At 56.7% G+C, this 24680-nt stretch overlaps 1 protein-coding gene across 11 annotated transcripts in view; it reads left to right on the forward strand.

The window, feature by feature from the left end:
- The window catches only part of SHANK3 (SH3 and multiple ankyrin repeat domains 3), a 364754-nt gene that overhangs the window by 25428 nt on the left and 314646 nt on the right, over window positions 1-24680 (forward strand). For all 11 annotated transcript variants that reach the window (XR_010607209.1, XM_065647548.1, XM_065647499.1 and 8 more), the window contains exons 2-3: window positions 14403-14606; window positions 17940-18011. Coding sequence is in view for 10 of the 11 variants with exons in the window: in XM_065647548.1 (XP_065503620.1) it covers window positions 14403-14606; window positions 17940-18011 (276 nt within the window). In the remaining variant the exon portion in view is untranslated. The remainder of the gene's footprint in view (window positions 1-14402; window positions 14607-17939; window positions 18012-24680) is intronic.

The following is a 24680-nucleotide window of genomic DNA, read 5'->3' on the forward strand; positions in this document are numbered from 1 at the left end:
TGACAGCGATGGGTGCTCAGGGCGACGGCAGTGGGTGCGCAGGGTGACCGCGATGGGTGTGCAGGGTGACAGCGATGGGTGCGCAGGGTGACGGCAGTGGGTGCGCAGGGTGACGGCAGTGCGTGCGCAGGGTGACAGCAGTGCGTGCACAGGGTGACAGCGATGGGTGCGCAGGGTGACAGCAGTGCGTGCACAGGGTGACAGCGATGGGTGCGCAGGGTGACAGCAGTGGGCGCGCAGGGTGACAGCGATGGGTGCGCAGGGTGACAGCGATGGGTGCTGGAAGCTTCTCTGGTAGCGCTTGGTTGCTCTGGAACCTTCACCAGGAGCTCTCGGTGGCTCTGGAACCTTCGCCAGGAGCTCTCGGTGGCTCTGGAAGCTTCACAATAGCGCTTGGCGCGGTGTCTCCACTGCGGTTGGAGGCCGAGGCCTCTGGCATGAGGTGCAGGTGACAAGTGGAACATGAGGCACAGGTGACAAGTGGAACATGAGGCACAGGTGACAAGTGGAACGTGAGGCGGAGGTGACAAGTGGAACGGCAGCAGCTCAGGTCACCTCCTCTGGAGAGCGCGTCCCTCTGCTGCCACCTCATTCTGTAGGATTTTCACCAAGTCCTGACGTTCCGGGCCAGCTCACTGCTGCTACCACTGAGTGTTTTGAGCAAAACACTGATATATACCAGGTAGCTGGAATTAAAACACATGCTTCAGGGGGGACTTGTCATTGTGAATGATTGATGTTTGCAGCAATCTAAAATGAAAAAAACCTTAGAAATTAAGAAGCTCATCCTTTTATTATTTTCTTTCTCTGTATTTGTTAATTTTCATACTTCTGTTGAAATCCTCTTTTTCCTTCTTAGTGATGTTGACAAAAGCTCTGCATCTTCTCCTTGGAGTTTCACGGTGTTCATTTGATTGATGTCCTAGTTTTAGTTCGCATTAAACCCAAGCAAAGGTACAGATAAGATTTTTCGTGGTTAGTGACCATTTTTTTCTTGCTGAGAAACCTTTCTCAACACCAAGAAGTTGTAATTTTTATATGTTTGTTAGACCATTTTTAGTCCACTATATTCCCCAGATTCTTATTGCACAGACACATCCAGTTGTTGCCGTTTTCTTCACTGGGTTTGTTTAGAGTTTTTCGTACTTTTTGTGCCGCTGTGATCAAAGTAATTGCATCCTGCCTTGGGGGTTTTGTTTTCTGTGGGAAGCGTGACATAAATTTCCATATAGACCCAAAGGAATCTGCAGTATTTAAACACAGCAGCCTGCAAACTCTGCAGTCGCTAATAGAAGAAAAATGCTAATTTTTAAATGGGTAAAACATGGAAGTAAGGCAGTCAGTGTTGGCCATCCTAATAAGGTTTAACTTACTATTAATTTTAGCTTATTTGACAAGTTGAAATTCCTTTGTACAGCAGAATTTTTATTGAAAACATGCTAATATTGCGAAGATGTCCTGTGCAGACCTGGGGGCTGTGGGTGCCTGGGAACAGTCAAGTTTTTGGTTTGCTGCTGGTTTGCTGCCAAGGCTCCGCACGTTGGGCGAGTACTGGCTGAACCGATCATCAGAGGAGTGGTTAATAAACTTATCAATGTTGTCATTATTTTTGTTTTTAATTAAAAGCCACTGCATAGAGGAGCACAGAGGAACACCGTGAATTAACAGTGTAAAATGTTGGGGAAGTTTGACAAAAAAATGGATCGGCAGGTGAATGCTGAAGCAAACTGATTAAAAAAACCCCAAACCAGTAGGTAATTGCTAAAAGAATTCTAAGTATGGAGCGGATGAGGAGATAGTAATAAGGCACATTTTCTTTTTGCTCGAAACAGTTATTATATCAGGGAAAAGAGCAAGAAGGAGCCATTGAAGGCATCTTTAGCAAAAGTCTTAGTGCCAGCGTGGAGACCTGAAGACCAATGAACTTCCATGTGGCAGTTATACTGTTAATGGAAAACAGGAACATTTATCAGCTGGAAAATGATTTCTGGTGAGATTTAGCCATTGCGTTTTCAGAAGACCACGTCTCCCTAGCCTGTTTTAATTCTTTAATAAGAGAGAATGCGTGTAAGAGAGCTGCCTGTCGGGACTGATCAGCCGGGCGGAAACGGCTCTGAAGGGGCTGCAGAGAGAGCAGAGGAGCTGCAGCGCAGCGAGTGCCGGGCAGGGACGCGAGAGGCGGCTCTGTCCGCAGGGGAGACCGCAGGTGGCGAGGGGCAGGAGGGAAAACACCTCCGAGTTTGTCCAGGGTGTCGGTCACTGGAGGAGCACAGCAGCAGGCGGGTGTGGGTGACAGCAGGCCAGGCCACGGGGCTCCGGTCGGGAGCCACAGGCAGAACCGGCTCCTGCGGGTGGGACAGAACCCGGGGGGACAGGCAAGGGGCACGCCAGCGACACCTGCCCAGGGAACCCTTCAGCCTGAATCCGCAGGGGGACTAGGGCCTTCCTGGGCTGGAGATGGGTTACCTGATAACGCCCAACTGATGTCTGTGCCGGGAAATGGTGGTGGTGTATCTCAGATGCACGTCAGGCCTGTGGGCCGCAGCCCACGCCAGGGGCAGGGGATGGAGAAGCCCTGGGCAGGCATGCGGAGCACAGAGGTGATGTGGAACAGCCAGTGTGGATTTACCAGGGTCAAATTGTCCCCGACCAACTCAATGGCTTTCTCCAATGGGGCGGATGGCTCCGAGCGAGGGCGGCGCAGGAAAGGTCGCTACCCCATCTTGGGGCCGTTCAGTGCGGTTGTTACCTCATCTTGGGGGCTGTTCAGTGCGGTCGTTACCCCAGCTCGGGGGGTTCAGTGCGGTCGTTACCCCAGCTTGGGGGGTTCAGTGCGGTCGTTACCCCAGCTTGGGGGGTTCAGTGCGGTCGTTACCCCAGCTCGGGGGGTTCAGTGCAGTCGTTACCCCAGCTTGGGGGGTTCAGTGCGGTCGTTACCCCAGCTCGGGGGGTTCAGTGCGGTCTCCTGCATCATCCTCAGTGCAGAACGGGACAGGGACGGTTGGGCGGGGGTGACGAGGCGGGGGAACTGGCTGGACCAGCCGGCTCAAGGGGCGCGGATGGGCCACACGGAGTTCAGCTGGTGGCTGGTGACGAGCCCGTTCCCAGGGATGGACACAGCGGCCGGTCCCTTCTGGTCTCACCATGGCCCAGCAGGGTGACAGGAGGGACGTCCCTGTCAGCAGCCCTGGAGCAGCCGAGCGGCGGGAGGGCCGGGCTGCTCCTCAGGGGACCTGCCCAGGCTGGAGAAACGGCCGACGGGCCTGGGGAGGCTGGGCCGGGACCAGCGCCATGTCCTGCCCGTGGGCTGCAGCAGCCCCGTGCTCAGGACAGGACGGGGCAGACGGAGTCCCCGAAAGCCCTGGGGGATCCGGGGCCCCTCAGACCCGGCCCTGGCATCGCCCTCGGGCAACAGAGCAGCTCCCGGGGTGATGGCCCGAGGGCAGCCATGGGGGGAGGGCCGGGGCTGCTGCCCCAGCTCAGCGCTGGCCAGACCTGCGTGGACACTGGGGCCAGGCCGGGGACACCATGGCCAGGCTGGGGACACTGGGGTCAGGCTGGGGACACCATGGCCAGGCTGGGGACTCTGGGGCCAGGCTGGGGACACCATGGCCAGGCTGGGGACTCTGGGGCCAGGCTGGGCTCACCAGACCTGTGGGGACACCATGGCCAGGCTGGGGACACTGGGGCCAGGCTGGGGACACCATGGCCAGGCTGGGGACTCTGGGGCCAGGCTGGGCTCACCAGACCTGTGGGGACACCATGGCCAGGCTGGGGACACTGGGGCCAGGCTGGGGACACCATGGCCAGGCTGGGGACTCTGGGGCCAGGCTGGGCTCACCAGACCTGTGGGGACACCATGGCCAGGCTGGGGACACTGGGGCCAGGCTGGGGACACCATGGCCAGGCTGGGGACTCTGGGGCCAGGCTGGGCTCACCAGACCTGTGGGGACACCATGGCCAGGCTGGGGACACTGGGGCCAGGCTGGGGACACTGGGGCCAGGCTGGGCCCACCAGACCTGTGGGGACACTGGGCAGTGTGGTGGGTCCGTGGGGCCTCGGGACGGTCGGGGCTGGAGTGGGGAGGCCAGAGCAGAGGCCGAGCTGGGGAGCTCAGCCCGCAGAGGAGAAGGCGAAGGGAGGACCCGGCTGTGGCTGATGGCGCGTGGGGAAGGGACGAAGCCGGCTCCTCTCGGAGGTGCCGTGAGGGGACAAGACACACAAGCTGCAGCCGGGGACACGGTCCCTGCACAGCAGGAAGAGCCCTTCGCTGGAGGGAGGTCGGACACGAGCGGGGCCCCAGAGGCCGTGGGGTCTGGACCTGCTCAGCACTTGCCCGAGCAGCCCCTGCTGGGAGCCAGACCAGCTTTTCCAGGTCCCTTCCCCTAGTGCGAGCCTGTGAGGTGCTGGTGTGGAACTCCACAGCGAACACATGCCGAGTTGTCAAGAAATACCAATTCTTTGTCCTGCTTCAGGCTCTACTAGTTTCACTTAACACCCTCCCGAGTTTTGTTTAGAAAGAGACTTTATTGCTGGTGGGTAGGAGTCAGTGTAATTTAACAGAGATGATGCAATTGTGACAAACAAGGTGCATGTGCAAAATCTTGGAATCTTAAGTGTGAAGAAAAAGGATCCAGCCACAGAATTAGGCTGGTTATTGAGACCTCGAGGCAGAGGGGGTGTAGGCTAATGTCAGATAGGAGAAGCTGTAGCTTTGAAGAAAAGCGTGGTAGTAAACTGTAACCCAGGAGTTATTGCTGCAATTAGAGTCAGATCTGGGCAGGGTGCTCCAACTGGGTGAAGCCAAATGCCTGCTGCTGCACACCGTGCTGATTTGTGGTCACGACTATGCAACTGAAAGTACCTGGGAGACCAATTTGGAGCCGATTGCCGGAGCCTGGCAGCATGCTGCCGAGCTGATCAGCGCCAGCGTGCCTAATGAAGATGTCCTATCTGTCACCTTGTCTTGTGCTGTTTGCATCAGTTCCCAAGGAGATAATACCTGTTTATCTTTTTCATGCCATTTTTGGTTTTGTCATATTCCTTCTCAGTCTTGTCTTTCCCAGACTGAAGAGTCTGGTCTGTGTAGTTGAGTCTCACGCAGATGCTACTCTAGGCCATTGATCTTTTCTCCCTTGTTGTCACTTTTTCCACTTCTGGTGCGGCCTTTCCGAAAGGAGCTGGGGGGTGCAGGCGGCGCTGGGACACTGGCATTCGGGGCTCACGCAGCGGTGCGGTGGTGCTTTCTGTCCCCTGGGTCCCTGCTGTCTGTGGGCACCTGTGGGCGCTGCCGTGGTGGGGCTGAGCCCGGCAGCAGCTCGGAGCCCCAGCATTGTGCTGGTGTGGGCTGATCTGCTTGTCCTTCAGCCATTGGCTCCGTGGGCTCGTTCTGCTGTGTGTTGTGGTTGACCCTCAGTTTTACCATGCTGGGTACTGTGGTTGTTGGTTCACAGTTCCCCAGACCACCCCAGCACAGGAACTGTCACAAATCCTATGAAACCGCCTGGCTGTGCCTGCCCCTGCTGGCACGTCTGCTCCGCGCCATGGGAGAACCCTTCGCTGTGCCTGGCAGAGCGGTGCCGTGCAGGAACCCTTCACTGTGCCTGGCAGAGCGGTGCAATGCGGGGACCCTTCCCTGTGCCCGGCAGAGCGGTGCAATGCGGGGACCCGTCGCTGTGCCCGGCAGAGCGGTGCAATGCGGGGACCCGTCGCTGTGCCCGGCAGAGCGGTGCAATGCGGGGACCCGTCGCTGTGCCCGGCAGAGCGGTGCAATGCAGGAACCCTTCACTGTGCCCGGCAGAGCGGTGCAATGCGGGGACCCGTCGCTGTGCCCGGCAGAGCGGTGCAATGCGGGAGCCCTTCCCTGTGCCCGGCAGAGCGGTGCAATGCGGGGACCCTTCCCTGTGCCCGGCAGAGCGGTGCAATGCGGGGACCCTTCACTGTGCCCGGCAGAGCGGTGCAATGCGGGGACCCTTCCCTGTGCCCGGCAGAGCGGTGCAATGCGGGGACCCTTCACTGTGCCCGGCAGAGCGGTGCAATGCGGGAGCCCTTCCCTGTGCCCGGCAGAGCGGTGCAATGCGGGGACCCTTCCCTGTGCCCGGCAGAGCGGTGCAATGCGGGGACCCGTCGCTGTGCCCGGCAGAGCGGTGCAATGCGGGGACCCGTCGCTGTGCCCGGCAGAGCGGTGCAATGCGGGGACCCGTCGCTGTGCCCGGCAGAGCGGTGCAATGCAGGAACCCTTCACTGTGCCCGGCAGAGCGGTGCAATGCGGGGACCCGTCGCTGTGCCCGGCAGAGCGGTGCAATGCGGGGACCCGTCGCTGTGCCCGGCAGAGCGGTGCAATGCGGGGACCCTTCCCTGTGCCCGGCAGAGCGGTGCAATGCGGGGACCCTTCGCTGTGCCCGGCAGAGCGGTGCAATGCGGGGACCCTTCCCTGTGCCCGGCAGAGCGGTGCAATGCGGGGACCCTTCCCTGTGCCCGGCAGAGCGGTGCAGTGCGGGAGCCCTTCCCTGTGCCCGGCAGAGCGGTGCAATGCGGGGACCCTTCCCTGTGCCCGGCAGAGCGGTGCCGTGCAGGAACCCTTCGCTGTGCCCGGCAGAGCGGTGCAATGCGGGGACCCTTCCCTGTGCCCGGCAGAGCAGTCCTGCTGCTCAGAGCTGTCTCAGCAGCTCCAGCCCAGCTTCAGGGGACCTGATCCATAGCGCAGGCATCAAAACCCAGCGGACAAGAATCAGTGTTGATGATACAAAATAAGGCACATTAAAAGAGGGAAACATGAACTACTTTAGTGCCTGTGCAATAGGCTGAACTGAATGCTTCAACACTGGAAAGCATTTGGGGCTTTTTTTTTAAAATACACATGCAGAGCAAACTAGACCTAGGCCTATCAAAATAAATTATAATTTAAATGATTCATATGCAGTGTTTTGCAGATAACTGGAGACTAGTGCCAGATCTAGGAAACAGGGAGTGTTCACTGGGAAGGGTGCGGGGTTTGGCCATCTGAAGGGACTGGAGCGGTCAGGGCAAACTGAGCCCAAACTGACACATGCTGTAGTGAGGAGCGCTAACATGGTGCCTGGAGATGGACGCAGGGGGATAGTGAGTTGAGGTAAGGACAATATTTTATAGCTTCATATGACAGCTGGGAGACAGGTGCTGGAATATTGCCTCTGGCCTTGAATTCTGCACTTTGAAAAGTGTATTGAAAATTAAAGAGGGTGCTGAAAAGAGCCACAGAAATGATTTGGGATCTGGAGAAAAGGCACTGCTGTTTGTGAACATTAGCCTCTGCTCACCCCAACCAAGGCTGAGGGGACGGGATTCAACGGAGGCCACTGATGTGGGGAGAAACCGAGTACTGAGGGGCTATCCAGCATCACGGAGAGATGTAACAAGAAATAATGATTAAAAAAGGGAAATCAAATTACAACAAAGACACATGTTTTTTCATTGAGTGTTCATTTATTAAGTTATCCAAGGAGGGAGTGTGGTTTCCATCATGTGATATTTTTTAAACTCGGGTTGGATGCTTTTCAGGAAACTGTTAGCTGAATTCAAGTAATTTAGTTCGTTGTGGGAGTTACTGGTTGAAACTTAGGGGACAGTGAATACGTGCTGTGCAGGCATCTACAGTGTGCGCTCTTCACTGGCTTCTTCCATTCTCTAGTCAAACCTGATCTCATTTGCTCTTTTATACTGAGAAGTTCCCTGTCTCTTGTGCGTGTTCATCAGGACCTGTCTGTCCAGCTAATGCTGGTCCTATGTGGCTTTTTTCAGCCCTAGGTAGAGCTAAAGCTTCCCAGCTCCTTGTTTTCCAGCTGATCACAAGTTAGACACGGGTTTGTGGGGGTTTTTTTGTAGCTGTGGTGGTGTTGCAATAAGCCGAGCAGGAAACATTCCCAGTTCGCTGAAGGTTAATAGTCATCTCCTTAGCTTTTCTTGGGCTCTTTGGTGGGATCAGGTTGATTTACAGGTCCAACACTTTCATTTCCCTCGGTGCTGCCTTTTCTGTGGGAGGAGTTGAGCAGCTGGATGAGCCGACCAGCGCCTGCTCTTGGGGAGCCCGTTCCGTGCGGGCGGCTGCCGTGGAGCTGTGGTAGCTCTGTGTGGGAGGGAGGTTTTGCCTGAACCAGTCACTCCGAGTCAATCAGGAGCTGAACCTCTTCAAACATTCATTTCAAGCTGTGTTTTTGCCGAGGCAGCCACTCCTGAAAGCACGGGCTGGTGGACGGGGCTGGTTGTCGCTGTCAGCACTGCTGGGAGCTCTAATACGGGGCTCTGGGCTCCTGTTGTTTGGATGGAAGTGACGGGATGGCTTCTTGTCTCAGGCTGTGGATGCTGGGGGATGATACAACCGTGACCAACATCCTTCCAGACCGGCTCATAAGCAGCAACCGTTTCACTGGAAAACCTGTAGAGCCAAAATACTTAGTTATCTGCAGCACGTAACTGCAAGAAGGGCTCGTGCAGCTGGTGCTTTCCTGCGGGGAGCTGAGAACCTCCCTCCTGCTCTTTATCTTGTTTCCTTTTGGCGGAGGCGGCTGCTCCCAGCGTGGCGTTGAGCACAGCGATGGCAGGGCCAGAGCTTTCCTCAGGAGGTGATCTAAGCCCTGAAATTCCTGTTGATCTGCCAGCACACACAACGTGGTCTCTGAGCTGGTCTCAGTCTGCCTTTCACCAGCATCCAGCACACAGAAAGCTCGTGCTGGTTTCTCCTCTCCTGCACTAAAACACAGAGCGGTGGTTGCTCTGCCCTGTTCCTGCAGAGCCCAGCTCCTTCCCGTGACCGCGGTCATGAAGGGAAACGAGCTGAGCGGTGACGTCCAGACTGTCCCGCGGTCCCTGGCCAGGGGGGCCGGGCGGTGGGGCTGTCCGCTTCTCGCGGGGTCGAGGGGCGGCTGGTGGGGGCTCTCTGGGCCATCCCCTCACGGCTTCTTGCGGCTCCGATCCCTTCTCCTGCCGGCGTCGGGAGGGGCCTGGGGGATCCTGCCAGATTTCAGAGGATCCTGCAGCATGTCACACGCTGCAGGGGACCAGTGACGTGCCTGGATCACTGCTTGCTGCTGGAACTGCTGCGCAGGGGCACAGGCTTCTCATGAGTAACTGGGGAGAAAAAACGTATAATCGGAGAAAAACAAGCATAATCTTTTAAGGAAAGGTGAAAAAGTTACCTAGGCTTGTTTGTGTCATACGTAGCACCTGCTGCTGTAACTTTGTCCCAGTGCTGGTGTCACCAGAGCCGCTGCTGGCTCGGAGCAGCGGATGCTGCAGGGTGATGCCGGCTCCTCCGGGACGCTCCAGCTCCGTTCAGACACGTCTCTGCAAACCGCTCTGTGCTCTGCTCACCTTTGTCTTCTTTCCTTTTACCTCTTTCCTGTTTCTGTTGTTTCCTGAGGGGACAGGGCCACCAGGGCTGCACGTGGTGCGGGGGATCTGGATGTGCTGCCAGTTCGTGTCACAGCCCCACTTGTGTGTCCCTTCAGCCCCGGTCCCGCATGGCCCCGCGTGACTCACCGATGAGGTCCCGTGTCAGGAAACCTGCCTGCTTAACCTTCAGCTTTGTTTACTGTTTTCCGTGTCGGTTATGGATCCAAATGAGTGCTTTCTTGCTTCTGGCACTTCAGTTCATGGCAGCAAGGGAGCTTTTTAGTGTGTGTGTGTACCGGTGAGCAGGCCAGCCCTGTTCTGGTCGGCGTGGGTTTCCTCCAGGCTCTCCTCGAGGGCGTGAAGCATGACTGCAGAACACGAGCAGGTTTGTCAGTGATGTGAATGTTTGCCGCAGTCCCTGTCCTCGTTCCTGGGACAGAGCCCAGGCCTTTTCCCGGCACACGGCAGAGCCGCGGGGCCGTTCCCGGCACGGATGGTCCTGCTCCCTTGGGTTCGCACGGTGCGGTGCTGAGCACGGGCCACCCGCAGCGCTTGCAGTCGTGTGCTCACGTCTGCCGTGCTCGTGCATCTGTTGGGCAGCTTTAATTCCGTTCTGCGGGAGCCTTCGCGTGGGCACCCGCTGCGACCGTGAGCAGCGAGGGGCCCGTCCCGCGGCAGCGGCTCCGCACTCCGCGGTGGCTCTGCACCCCGGTTCTTGTGGCATCACCCGCTTCCCGGCAGGCTCCCCTCTGCTCCCCGGCTGTCAGTTTTTATGACTTCAACACCATCGTCATTTTGCGTGTGGTGTGGCAGGATTGAGCTCTTTTCTGTTCCCATTCAGAGGCAACTCCCATTTTCTAAAGGAAATATGTTACTTTTGATAGATTCCTCTGCTCTGCTGGTTTGGCTGCTCCATCTTTCTGTAGGGGCCTCTTAAAGGCTGTTTCTTTGTTTTTGCCATACATTTGCTCAGAGCTTCTGGTGTGATATTATGAAATATATTCCCCGCTGCCTGCAAGCACGGTACCTTTTCAGCTGCTTCTTTTAATTTCCTTTCAACTCGTTCTCATTTGTGTGCTCTTCGATGAAGAATTGTTGGCTATTTTTGCTTTTAAGGGATTGTTGAATGTAAGTTCTTTATTGTCATTATTGCACGTTGGCTCTTGAATAGATCTTGTCTGTCAGCCTGTGCATTGCTGGGGATTGAATCTGAAGCTCTGGGCTCTTTCTTCCTCCAGGAAGGATTTGTCTGTGCTGTTAAAACTTGAGAAGCTGCACCATTTTCTTTCGGGAGTTGTTCCTAAGGCTTTGATTGTTGTGATTGGAGCTTATAATTGTGTGGAAGAAATGATCCCTTGTAACTGCAAACCAGAGCGAGCAGCTTGTTGTGCTCGCACGCTGCCCCGTGAGCCGCGGGCTGGTGGGCCCTGCCTGGCTGGGCTCTGCGGTGCCGGCACACAGGACCGGCATCGCCGTGGTGTGATCCCCCCCGAGCTGCCTCTTCCGGTCCCCGGGGTCCCTCCTGGGTCTTTGGGGGACTGACAGGAGCTGCACTGAGCCCCCCATACAGGAGAGCCTGAAGGGACAGGCCTTCCCTTCCTGCGGGTTCAGGGCACAAGGCAACTCGGCTCCTTTTGAAATTGGTGTTGACTTGACCGTCCAGCCCTCGGGGTTGGCAGCTGCTCACACCCCTGTGAGCTGCTGTGAATCTGCCTCTGGGTTGATCTCCCTGTGGTGGTGGCAGGTGCCCCTCGCTGTCCGAGCTCAGCCACTTCTGCTGGTGGAGACGGGGTCAGCGCCTGGCACAGCATCGGCATTGGCAGCAAACCTGCTCTGCCGGGTTAGCGCCTGGCACAGCATCGGCATTGGCAGCAAACCTGCTCTGCCGGGTTAGCGCCTGGCACAGCATCGGCATTGGCAGCAAACCCGCTCTGCCGGGTCAGCGCCTGGCACAGCATCGGCAGCAAACCCACTCTGCCGGGTCAGCGCCTGGCACAGCATCGGCATCGGCAGCAAACCCGCTCTGCCGGGCCAGCGCCTGGCACAGCATCGGCATCGGCAGCAAACCTGCTCTGCCGGGTCAGCGCCTGGCACGGCATTGGCAGCAAACCTGCTCTGCCAGGCCAGCGCCTGGCACGGCATCGGCAGCAAACCCGCTCTGCCGGGTCAGCGCCTGGCACAGCATCGGCAGCAAACCCGCTCTGCCGGGTCAGCGCCTGGCACAGCATCGGCATCGGCAGCAAACCTGCTCTGCCGGGTCAGCGCCTGGCACGGCATTGGCAGCAAACCTGCTCTGCCAGGCCAGCGCCTGGCACGGCATTGGCATCGGCAGCAAACCTGCTCTGCCGGGTCAGCGCGGTGCCTGCGGGAGCTGCCGGGCTGTCCCGGCACGCGGGAGGCCGGAGCGGAGCAGCGCGCTCCCCCGTGAGCCGGGGCGGAGGAGCCCTCGCCGCTGCGGCTGCTGGAGCAGAGCAGCCCGGTCCCCGTGCACGGAGCAGCTTTCTCTGCTGATCCCTGCAGGCGTCAGAGCTGCGGCTGCACACCAAGATCCCTTCTGCAGGGGTTGTGGGTTGAGCCTCCTGGTTTTGGATTGCTCCTGGAGCGGCTGCGCTGCATCATGGAGTGGAATAGTCTAGTTGACTTGCAGGAACTCTGATACAAGGAAGTTGTTAATCCATGCGATAGTGTTTGGAGTAACAGTCATAAGAGACATTGAGGCATCTGGATTGTGCCCACAAAGGGCTGTGCAGCGTCCTGACCGCAGGCGTTTTCTTCCTTCCGATTTCTGCTGCAGGTTAAAGACAGAGCCACACTGGGGGGTGGAAGTTGTTTTTTGTCTTAAATATGAAGAGTTAATACTCCCCAGGGTATGTCTCTGCAGTATAAAGTTTGGTATAAAATTCAATGTCTTCTGTGCTGGGTCATTCCTTCAGCCAGCGCTTGTGCTTGGGCATGTCTGCACACCTGTCAGTGCGTTTTTTTCCATTAGCCACATATTTTAATACTGAACAGTATAATTTGACAGTGAGGAAGAGTCCTAGAGGCTAAATAAGCATGTAAGAAGGCACAGATGTTTATTTTTTTATTTTTGGGTCCCCGAAAGGATGATGCATGTTCTGCTTCTCTTTGAGGACCGGAAGAGAACCGCGCTGGTGTTTTCCATGGGTTTGGAGCTCCTGATTTCTCACCCCAGCCATGGCCGCCTCTCCCGTCGTACCCGCTGTAGGACGAGCCGTGGCTGATCCGTGCCGACGCACTGATGCGGTCAGCGATGCAATAGATAACGCTGACCTCTGTTTGCTGTACAGCTGCCTGGTGGCCAGTGCAAGTTATCCGTGCCTGAGAAAAATGAGCCGTCACGTCAGCGCGGTGGCTTTGTGCCCTGCAGTGGCTTTGTGCCTCGCGGTGTCCCGGGTGGTGGCGTGCGGGGCTGGGGGCTCTGCCAGCTCCTGCCCCCGGCCCCCGCAATGTCACTCGCTTCTCTCTGGGCAAAGCTGTTCAGTTTTTTCAAAACAATAGCCCTTTAATTCATGTAGGTAAGGGGAAGAAGGACCAAAACAGGCCCTGGGGTAAAATTCTGAAGTTGGGGGTGGGGCTGAAGGGGCGAGCAGTTACTTCTGATGCTGGGTGAGTGTCCTTGTCCCCGTGCGGTGGGACGCGCGGTGGCAGCTCGGGCACTGCGGGTCCCGGGCAGCTGGTTGACGTGCTGCTGAGCAGGTGGAGCAGGAGGGGATCGGGTCGGTCTGTCTGTCTGGAATCCACGTCTCAGCTCTTGAACCCCTTCACGGACAAAAGGCGCTCCTGCCGCTGTGTCCGTGCCGCAGCTGTCCCTTGGCCACAGCTGGTGGTGTGGGCTGGGGAAGGACAGTGCGGGGTCCTGGGTGTGCTGAGCGGAGCAGGACCCGGCCAGAGGGCTGCGGCTGCTGGGAGCACCGAGGGACACGGACCGTGGCTGTTCCCTTTGCCTTCCAGCACAAAGATCAGGAGCGTTAAACGGGGCTGACAGACTGCGGCTTTGGAGTGAAACGCTGAAACAAGACTAAATGCTGTCTTCTCCTCCCACAGAAAGTGCGGAGTGGGAGGAGAAACAAACAGGGAGGGAAACCAAGTGCTGGGATGGACAAAAGGCTGAGGGACAAAATGCCAACCCAGGGGCCTGGGAGGGGATGGTGGCGGCCGACGGCGTCAGGCGTTGTGAGACCAACCTCTGGTGCTGCCAGCGCGGGATCCTCTTGTGTCCTGCTTGTCACCTGCAGGGGCGAGTGCTGCGAAGAGCCACTGTCACCCACCACCGCGGTGCTGGGGACGCGGTGACGGTGCCGCAGCACCGGCCGGGCTGCGGGGCTCGGGGGCTCCGGCTCAGGACGGTCCCGCGGCTCCACCAGCGCCGCAGCCCCGGCCCACAGCCAGCCTGAGCGCGGTGCAGGCAGTGCAGCCTGGAGACCGTGGGCTGGAAATATGGGATGAGCTGCGTCCTGAGCAGGGAGGGAAACTGCTGCCGGTGCCAGGGAACCCGTGTGGGAGGCCGAGGGCTCTTCTCCTCCTCCTCCTCCTCCTCCTCCTTTTTCTCCTTCTCTTTCTCCTTCTCTTTATTCTCCTCATTCTCCTCCTCATCCTCTCCCACTGGGAAGACCTCGCTGGTGCTGCCAGCTCCTGGTGCTGCTGCTCATCCCCACTTTGTTTCCATATCTGTGAAGTCTGTGGTGGAGAAGCCTATAGACTCCTTACATCCTATGGGAGATTGTTAAGTGAAATTTTGCTATTATACTGTTACTGGGCCATAAAATATTCTTTGTCGCTTCTCATATTTTATAGGACGTTATACAGTGTTGGAGTCTGCCCTGAGCCCCACAGAATGCGTTAGGGGGATCTGCTAACTCTCTAACTCTTTTTCTCTCCTTCCTGTAACCCACAGACACGGCAAAGATTGTGGCTTTCCCATCCTGTGCTCTCCTTGCTGGTGCTGTGCCCGTTCCTCGGTGCAGCACCTCGGTGGTGCTCGGCTCTAACCGCGCTCCGTGTCTCTCCACAGAAGTGTCTGCGGCTGAATCCCGATGTTCCCGTGTGGATCTCCAAGCAGCGCATCCTGTGCACGCTGAACCACAGCCTGAAGGATGTTCTGAACTACGGGCTGTTCCAGCCAGCCTTCAACGGCCGCGCGGGCAAGTTCCTGGACGAGGAGCGCCTGCTGAGGGAGTACCCCCTGAACCCTGACACACCTGTCCCCTACCTGGAGGTAACCGTTGTTTTTAACGTGTGTATATGCGTATTTACCTATATAGGTATATATAGAATCACAGAATGTCCTGAGCTGGAAGGACCCACAAGGACCTCGAGTCCAACTCCTTTCCCTGCACAGGACACCCCACAGGTCACACCGTGTGTCTGAGGACGCTGTCCAGTCTCTTCTTGAACACTGTCAGGTTGGGGCCGGGACACCTCCCTGGGGAGCCTGTTCAGTGTCCAGCACCTCTGGGTGAAGAGCCTTTTCCTCGTGTCCAACTGACCCTCCCTGGCACATCTTCTGCCATTCCCTGGGTTCTGTCACTGGTTGGTAGCGCTTGCCCTTCCTCCTGCATATATAGAGAGATATATATATGTGTGGACATCAGTATGTAGGTCGTCTATGATCCCTTCCGCTGCTGTCTCTGTAGGCACCACAAACATTGCTGCCCCCTGCCCCCTTCCCCTTTTATTTTTCCATTTCCCTTCCAGGAGTGAAAGCACAGAAATTTGTGTGGATTGTATGTTTACTCATGGAGAATCCATTGAGGGAAAGCTGAGTTGTAGTTGCTCGTGACTCTGTCTGCTCGAGAGCTCCATCTCATCTGTCACCGTTCATGGAACAGCTTCCCTGTTTGCTGACCCTCTTTCCGAATTCCTTTTTGTCTAGTGGCACTAACTGTCATGAGAGATTACAGTAACAGAAGGAAAGGCAGTCTCGTAGGTACTGAGGGAAGATCGTAGGGACATCTTTGAATATGAGGCTGAAGGACTTGAGTTTGATGTTTTAATTTACAGTTACTGTAGAGACGAATGCAACTGTGCGCTGTGACAGCAAGTGGCTGTCCCTGTATGGACCTCATTCATGTGATGAGCACGGAGAATACGTCTACACTGTTTCTGTTCCAGAAAAATAATGAGAGCAGAAATGAACCGAACTGACTCCATGTTTACACTCACCATAGGTTTTGCCTTGGCTGGATTCAGGTGACTGCATGCAGGTGTTTATTCTGAACTGACCTGCAGCGTTTTTGGGCTCCATTGGCTGTCGCTGTGGTCATTCCCACTGTCTGCTATGGGACTCTAGTTACCTGCACATGGACTTCTAAATGTAGGGATCTTATGCTATATTTTACTCACAAAGTCTTTTTAGAAGGCATTACATGCTTAAGCTGCACAAGCTCTTAAAAATGCAAGCGTGAATGCTGTTATTATAACTAATCCTGCCTAATTTGGAAAGAAAGTGCAGCACAATAATTTCGTAGCAAACTAACATTTAATGTAGACAAAAACATTGGGAACAACATTAAGAATGCTTGCAAATAAACCCTTGAGGTAGTAAATTCCTTAATGTTCCTTATACAGGCTTTAATGCTTTGTTTTTGTATAATTTATCATAATGTCCACACTTAATGACTTACCACACACATCTGAATGCAGACTTGACGTGGATATTTGTTGTGTGTCATTTCAATTCTTCATAACTTGATAAGAATGGCAGCTGAGCACTGGAGAATCGTCTTGGAAAACCAAAAATCCGGCATCTGTTTTCAAGACATTAATCCTGTGTGATACCGCTGAGATTTCTTGAACCCAGAAGATAAATTGGCCCTCAGGGCTGCATATGAAGGTGATCAGGTGAACGAGGGCTTTGTGCACATGGACAGAAGAATGCTGTTACAAAGCAGGCGTGTGCAGCAGCTCCCTGGAGGAGCGGGGTGCCGGCCCTGCCCTCTGCCGTGGGGAGCTGTGGGTGCCCCGGGTTCGGGTACGGGTGGAACAGCAGCTGCGGGTGCTGGTGGTCGGGCACGCGCTGGCTCTGCCCGCCCGCTGCTCGGACAGTTACCGCATGTGTGTCTGGTGGCGCTGACTGTGCCCTGTATTATCTTACTGGTGGTTATCTGCTGTCAGAAGCTGATTGTGTCCTTCTCAATGAGGTACTTCTTTCGTTTGCATGCCAAACACACCACTGTCCTCACCGTTACCATCTGTGGATCAGTGGGCAAGACAGTTTATACCTTGGAATGATTAAAAAAAAAAGTTGTGTGAGAAAACATCTGCCCAGCAGTACAAGTTTATGAGATACTGAAAATGTGCTAATATTTTGCCAGTATTAAAAAGTAAGTGGGATGAGCTTAGTAACTGCAGTCCAAAGATAACTTGGTGTCACTTCCAGCTCAAATAATGAAATGTTGATGGAGGATTAAGTTCATAGCAATTCAAAATCTCAGAATACAATACATGCATTGCAAAAAGATGTAGTCAAACAAATCCAGTTTCACTCTTTAAGGAAATTGTAATTCTGCTTGGTAAAGATAACTATACAAAGGTAGCAGCCACTTGGGGATACTTGATTTTGTTCTACATGATATTCAGGTTTGGATTAGCACTATAAAACGTCAGTAGGACAAGTGCCACTGGGTAACTAATCAATGATAAAAAGCAGTTGTCACTGCGATTGTCACTACACATATATTGGTAGTGGGGTTTCCCAGGGACCAATGTCAAGCTTGATGCGTTTGCCCCAGGGATCTGGGTGTAAAGGTAAAATCGCTGCTGATAAAGTCTGATTACACAAGTTTGACAGAGAATATAACCATGTGGACTGTGCTGTCCGGGTTGTTTGGTAAGTGGGATCCCATTGAAGTGTGCTCCAAGCCAGCCAGGTGACAAACACACGGGACAGGGATTGCTGCAAGGGAAGGACTCTCCTGGTGGAAAACAAAGCTGCTGAAGAAAAGTTTTGAGCCTTTTGGTTGAAAAACCTGACATCACTTCCAAATGTGGTACTGTGGCACAGTGTGACCCTGAAATCCTTCCGTGCACCCTGACAAGGAGCGGGTTGTGTGCAGGGGCTGGGTGGAAGTGGTGGGTGTTGGAGCAGCGTGTGGGTGACACTTGGTGCACGTGGAAGGATGTGGGAAAGAGCCGTGGTGCAGATAGAGCAGCAGAAATGGTCTGAGGACAGCAGATCCCCCAGTGAGAGGTTCAGAGCTCAGCCTCACAGGGAAGCTGGCTCGAGCCCCCTCTCTAAGAACCGTCCTGGGGAAAACCATTCTGTCGTTAGAGAGATCCCTAATTAATTGGGAAGGAGCAGAACAAAGCCCACACCGTCTGGAGGCTGAAGCCAGACAAATTCGTATGAAAAACTGGTCAGAACTTCTTTAGTGAGAAAAGCAATGAACTATTAGAGCAAATTATGGAGAGCAGTGCATTCTGTATCTGTTGTTCTCAGATCTAGACTGAATGTCTTCATGCAGGATGACGTTTACTGGAGCTGCCGGAGAGCCGGTTGATGCTGAGTGGGTTTTGTTCGTCTCATATCTGACATTCTTCCCTCTTGCAGTTCCGGTACAAGAGGCGTGTGTACACCCAGACCTTGCTGGATGACAAGCAGTTTGCCAAGCTCCACACGAAGGTAAGGTGGGGGTCGAGCTCAAAGCCCTGGTGGCACGTTCAGCACTGAGGGTGGCTGGTCAGAGAGGGTACGGGTTTCGGGATGGCTCAGCCTGCCCTGCTTGCCAGGCTGCAAAGCGTTCCCGAGGATGGGTGGTGCTGGTGAAGCCTGGGCTGATGTAGGTGAGCGTCACGCTGAGGGACCCCGCTGAGGCTCGGTGGGGTGTCCACACAGGACGGACCTGCGCTGCACACGGTGCTTGAGGCAGGTGTGTGGAGGGACTTGGCTCTGTGGCAGAGCTCGGGTCAGCGTTCTGTGGGGTGAGGAGGCAGAGGAACACGTGGTGGGCCAGCTGAAGAGAAGCTTTGTTCTGTGGGGTGGGATGCAGGAGTCACTGAATGCCTGGAGTGCACAATGGTGCCTTGAGGAGCCGCCGTCATGCCCCGGCCCGAGGCTGCCGCACGCCTCCGCCTGCACGCGGGCTCCGGCCTTGTCTCTGCGTTAACCCACGCGTTTGGGTCCAGATTTCACTGGTGGGATCCACCTGCGAAGTGGAAAGTGCTCCTGGTCTGCTGCAGCCCCAGGAGTGGTGGGCAGGCGCTGCCCGGACTGTCCGGGTGTCTGAGAGCAGGAGTGTGGCAGCAGCGGTGCTTTGCATGCACGGGGGTTCCTGGGAGGACGGACCCCCCAAACCCAGCGGGCTCTGCAGCAGGGACACCCCGCTGGCCCCGCCGGAGGGGCAGGGATGCCAACGGTGACCAGGCCTTGGGCACGCGTTGGCTGGCTGCCCGCTCACTTGCTTTTCCCCCTGGACACCTGAGGTGGTCCCATGAGGCCACTTGTTGCCTAAGAAATTAAAAAGAATGGTTGTGGAGAGGTCTGAGACCATCAGAAGATTTCCGCTGCCACTAGTAATTGTGCCTTGAGGTGGCACGTGGCCCCGTGGGGCCTGTGGTGGCTCCTGGGATGGCGGGGCCAGCGCTGTGTGGGAGCTGCGAGGCAGGAGGATGGAGCTGGGCTCTGGCAGCGTGGTGGCCGTGGCACAGCTGCGTGGCTCTAATGCGCTGGGCAGCACGTGAGCTGCAGGGTGGCACGAGGACACGCTCAGCCTCCATCGGCCTCACGTCTGGGAGAGCACGTGAGGAAGGACTGGCGCAGGGAGCAGCGGCATGGACAGGTTCGTGGAGGTGCGTAGAGGACACTGTGCCAGGGAAGGTCGTGCAGGGAGGTTCGGGGGTTCTTGTTTGGGAAGAGTGTGAGACTGGCTGAGACCCCAGGGCTCCCTGTGAGCTCCCTTGTTGCTGTTTATGGTGAGCTCCCTCAGAACCCCCCTGCAGAGCTACGGCCTCAGAACCCCCCTGCAGAGCTATGGCCTCAGAACCCCCCTGCAGAGCTATGGCCTCAGAACCCCCCTGCAGAGCTACGGCCTCAGAACCCCCCTGCAGAGCTATGGCTTCGCGCTGAGGGCTGGGCTGCCCCTGGGCTGTTTTCCTTCTGCCCTCGGACGAGACGCGGCCTGTTTTCTGCCTCGACCCTTCCTGGCTGCTCGGCCGCTCTCGCCCAACAGCCGGTGGCTCCGGGATGCACAGGAGGGGCCGGGGCCGGCAGCTGTGCCTCCTCCTTGGCCTCCCGGCAGCCACGTTCCCTGGGTCTGCACGTGGTGCTTTGCCTCTGGTCACATCTGCTTGGCAAGAAACGGGCAGACGAGGGCTGCTCTTTGCCAGTTAACAGGTACAACAGTGAGCGCTGAGCTGGGTGGAACCACTGACATCAAGCAGGAGGGAGGAAAACCTCCCAAAAGGTTTGACCTACCCCGAAGGTGAAAGTCATCTTCGAGGGTAGAAGCAGGTCTGCCTTCTGTTTGCAGAGCTGCAGAAACAAGAAACAACATGCTGTTAGGGTTCAGGTTTGACTCATGAGGGTTAAAGTCACAAGGCTTCTGTCTGATGGCATAAGAATATCCTGGCAGCAAATCTGGAAAACTCTCAGGATCTTCCTGGCACCAGGAAGCGTGAATCACAGTCCTGCGGAGCCTTGCTGGGGACTGAGCCTGCTGGAGGGACGGCTGGGGACACTGCCACAGGGACACCAGAGCGGCCGCCTCTGAGGACTTCCCCTGCCAGCTTGTAGCAGCCATAAATGCACTTTATTAAATATTCACTTAATCTCTGTGCTTTAATTTCTACTTTAAAAACAAATCTCCTTCATGTTGCTTCTTTAATTTTAAACCATCCCTTGATGATAAAATATGGCATCTGAGTGAGAGGCTGCACCTCTGCTCCCCTTGGCCTCCATCCAGAGGATGCTGGTGAGCGTTTCCTTTGGCTGGCATTTCCCCAGAGCCCGTGGGCACCATGGAGGTGGAGGAGAAGCCCTGGTCCTCCCGGGGCCGCTCCGCAGGGTGCAGAGTGAGGGAGGCAGGAGGCAGCGCAGGGGCCAGCGCCAGGAGGGAGCGGGAGAGGCTGGTGCTGTGCTGGTGTTGGTGCTGTGTGGGTGCTGTGCTGGTGCTGGTGCTGTGCTGGTGTTGGTGCTGTGCTGGTGCTGTGCTGGTGTTGGTGCTGTGCTGGTGTTGGTGCTGTGCGGGTGCTGTGCTGGTGTTGGTGCTGGTGCTGTGCTGGTGCTGGTGCTGTGCTGGTGTTGGTGCTGGTGCTGGTGCTGGTGTTGGTGCTGGTGCTGTGCTGGTGCTGTGCTGGTGCTGGCCACTTGTTGGAGCGATGCTGGCACCGAGAGCCAGCGGGTGTGACTTACCCGCCCGGCACAGACCGAGGCTGTTCCGCGGGAGAGCGCGAGCGGAGCGTGTGTGTGCAGCCTCCCGGCAGCCGGCCTGAGGATGAGACGGGCATGCGGAGCGGAGGGTCATGGGCTCCTCGCTGGGACGGTGGCTGGCTGAGCAGAGAGAAAACCATCGAGCTGCTGGGGACCGCCGAGCGCCGAACACGGTACTGCTGCTTCTGCCCGGTCTGCCGCGCCAGGCACCGCCGAGCAAGGGGGCAGGGGACAGTCCTGCGGTGCCACCGGCCGCACGGAGGGCACTGGGGCTGGCAGCCAGGCGGGGGCTCATTCCATGTCCAGCGCGGTGAGGGTGTCCCTGGGTCACCTCGGGGAACCGGCTCCGTGGTGCAGGCTCGTACGTGCTCCCACACCGGGTCGGCCGCTGCGGGGGCTCTGCTGCCGCCTGCGCATTCGGGGTTGGGCTTTCTGGGAAGCAGGTGCACGGGGTGATGCCTCTGCCCTGTGGGGCAGACGCCATGTGTCGCTTGAGGCGAGAGGCTCTCCTGTTATTTGTGGTAGTGCCTAGTTGCTCGTGCAGTGAAATACCGTTTTTTTGGAGGTGCAGTAATTGAAAGGGCTGTGAAGGATTAGCTTTAGGTCTAACGGGATGGTGGGACCTCTCCTGAGACTGTGGGATGTGCACAATCTTTAGGCTTGTGGCTAATGCTCTCATCTGAGTGAGAGGAAAGTATGCAAATGTTCAGAGTTTAGAGTCTGACTTTTAGCAGCAGGATACACTACGTGAATCTTTTAATGACCTTGAAACATGATTCTTAACTGCCATTAAAAAAAGAAAAACAAGAAAAATAAAAATAACTCATTTTTTTGAGTGCTAAGAAGTGGAGAAACGGATTTCTTGTACTGCTGGCAATAATGAAGTGACTTGGTAAAATCAGTCAATCAGCCTCGGTCCCTTGCACCCCTTGGGACCTGCAGGCAGTGACATTTCTTATAGATATTTTTCTCACTGAATTACAGCAGACCATTTAGAAATGAGAGTGCAAAAAATACATGTTAGAAAGGACAATCCCATTGTTCTTATGAACAAAAATCTGTGCAGAAAAATCGTGGCATTTACCAAAGTGTCCGCAAAGGACGTTGCGCTACCAGGAGACTTGGGGACATTTCCATGTTGAAGGGAAAGAAGCAGCACACTTAGCACACACTTACAGCGGTGATTAGGAGCACAGTAATGACCGGGAGCGTGTGCCATTGCTGTTGTAGGTGACTGACACCAGCGCAGAGCCAGACCACTGGCTACCGACAGTGATCCAGCAATCCGGTGATCCAGCAATCGTCCCGTGCTGCAAACTGCACAAACTGCAGCCCCAGCCTGGGCTTGGGTGGGCGCAGATAGGGCTGCAGGCAGGGGCGCAGGCAGGGCTGCAGTTAGGGCTGCAGGCAGGGCTGCAGTTAGGGCTGCAGGCAGGGCTGCAGGCAGGGGCGCAGGCAGGAGTGCAGGCAGGAGTGCAGGCAGGGGTGCAGGCAGACCAAGGGTGATGAACAAACAAGGAAGTGTCAGGTTGGTGGACAACAACCGTGGCATGGTGGTTGCAGCGGGGGGGTGACAGTGACACTGCTCGGTGGAGCAGTGGGACATGGGGGACATCTTCACTGAGGCACACGCGGGCAAGGGGTGTGAATGCCACGGCGATGCCGGAGGAGGAGGCGGCAGAGAGGAGCCGGCACAGCTGTGGAGGACCTTGGGAAGAGACAGGTCACCGGTGGTGGGTGCGAGAGCAGCCGCGTGTGCTGCTGCGGTGTGTGCCGGGGACGTGGTGTATGCCGGGGACGTGGCGTGTGCCGGGGATGTGGCGTGTGCTGGGGACGTGGCGTGTGCCAGGGACATGGCGTGTGCCGGGGACGTGGTGTATGCTGGGAACGTGGTGTATGCCGGGGACGTGGTGTATGCTGGGGACGTGGTGTGTGCCAGGGACGTGGCATGTGCTGGGAACGTGGCGTGTGCTGGGAATGTGGTGTGTGCCGGGGAGGTGGTGTGTGCCGGGGGCTGCATCCACCTTGGAGTGGGATGGAGGGCTTGGGTGCTCCAGGGCCCGGGGAGGATTTGGGTTAGTAGTGGCTGAAGATGGTCAAGGCTGGGCAAAGGTTCCAGAGCGAGGCTGGAGAACAGGGTGGTGTCCTGCTGTCCGCTGGTGGACACTGCTGTCTGTGCCCCTCTGCAGCGAGGCACACGTGGGACCTCATCAGCTGGGGCCTGTCCTGCCTCTCTGCTGCGGACCTCTTGCCTGTCTCTGGCTTCTCCTTCTACCCAGACAAACTGATGAGCGAAGGGCAGGACAGCAGGATCCAGTGTCTGAGAGCGGTGGAGGCTGCCCGGGGTGACTGCCGCCCGCCCAGCCCACCCGGCCCACCACACTCCTGGTAACAGCAGACCCGGATTCCCCCGTGTCTTGGGAGAGAATCAGAAGAGTAAAAGTAAGAAAACGGGTGGGCTGAGATAAAGACAGTTTAACAGGCAAAGCGAAAGCCGCGCACACAAGCAAAGCAAAACGAGGAATTCATCCCCTGCTTCCCATCGCAGGCAGGTGTTCAGCTGTCCCCAGGACAGCAGGGACGTGTCACGTGTGACGGTGGCTTGGGAAGACAGACACCATCACTCCGAATGTCCCCCCTTCCTGCTCCTTCCCCCAGGCGTTATTTCTGAGCACGACACCCTACGCTGTGGGGTGTCCCTGGGGTCAGCTGGAGTCAACTGTCCCCAGCGTGTCCCCCCCCAGCTCCCTGTGTCCCCAGGCACTGGCTGGTGGGGGAGCAGTAGAACAGCCCTTGGTGCTGGGTGAGCGCTGCTCAGCGGTGGCTGAAACATCCCGGTGTCATCAGGAGTGTTTCAGCACAAATCCAAAGCACAGCCCCGTACCAGCTGCCATGACACAGCTGGGTTCATCCCGGCCCGAGTGGGCACATGCCGTCCCGTCCTGCCCCGCTGCCGGCCGGCGGGGCTGCCCCTGCCCCTCGGCGAGGCCTCGGCCTCCGTCCCGCTCGTGTGGGGACGCAGCAAGCCACACAAAACAGCAGTTAAACATCCTCGTGGTGTGTGATGAAATCGATTATTTGACGTTTTCGTGGGAATCGATGAGGCGTCTCTTTGCTGCTGCGTAATGGCCTGTGTGGGAGCTGGTCAGGCGGTGGCGTGGGGACGAGGCCGGTCTCCTGCCTCTGCCGGGGCCTGACCGCGGCAGCCGCCGTGCTCTGCAAAACGGATGGTTTGGCTCAATTCCAGCTGCTGTTTGGAGCAAACCGGACCCCAAGAAAAGATGAGCCTTTGCTTGATACTGAACTTGCTGGAAACATCAGCCTGCACGTGGCACGAGGGGAAGAGTTGTCTTGCTGCTGTTGCAGAGCCGGGTGCCGGCGGCTGGCTTCCCCAGCACCCAGCCCGCACCGAGTAGCGAGGGACAGAATAATTTATCCGCAAGAAGAATATCTCATTTATTTTCTTTCATTTCAATTCAAGAGAGAGAAGCTTGTTCCTTCGCACCAGTTTCCTCTCAATGAGCTTTTCTTTTTGGAGGGCGTTGATTTTCCTCGCGGTTTGGTGCTAGCGGAGGATAATGGGCTGTGGCGCGGCGGCGCCAGCTGGGCGGCTGGAGCTGGGCCGCGGCCCCAGGCGCTGCTCCCTCTCGTGAGCAAACAGAAGCGCCTCAAGCTTGCTCCGGAGCCGTCTCCTCAGGCGAGGGTTTTGGGTGGCGATGCGTGAACCGGCGGCAGCGGGAGATGCGGGAGGGCTGAGCGCAGCAGCGTCCCCGTGGTCCCGGTGCGGGGCCGGCGGCTCCTGCAGCCCCTGCTGCTTCTGGACAGGTGCCGGCGAAATGAGAGACTTGAAACGCTCCTTAAAAAAGCAACGGGGAGTCTTACTCTGCACTTGGCTTTCGTTTACATGAGTTTTTGTTGGATCTT

The sequence above is a fragment of the Caloenas nicobarica genome, chromosome 1, assembly GCF_036013445.1.
Source record: "Caloenas nicobarica isolate bCalNic1 chromosome 1, bCalNic1.hap1, whole genome shotgun sequence".
NCBI classification, from domain to species: domain Eukaryota; kingdom Metazoa; phylum Chordata; class Aves; order Columbiformes; family Columbidae; genus Caloenas; species Caloenas nicobarica.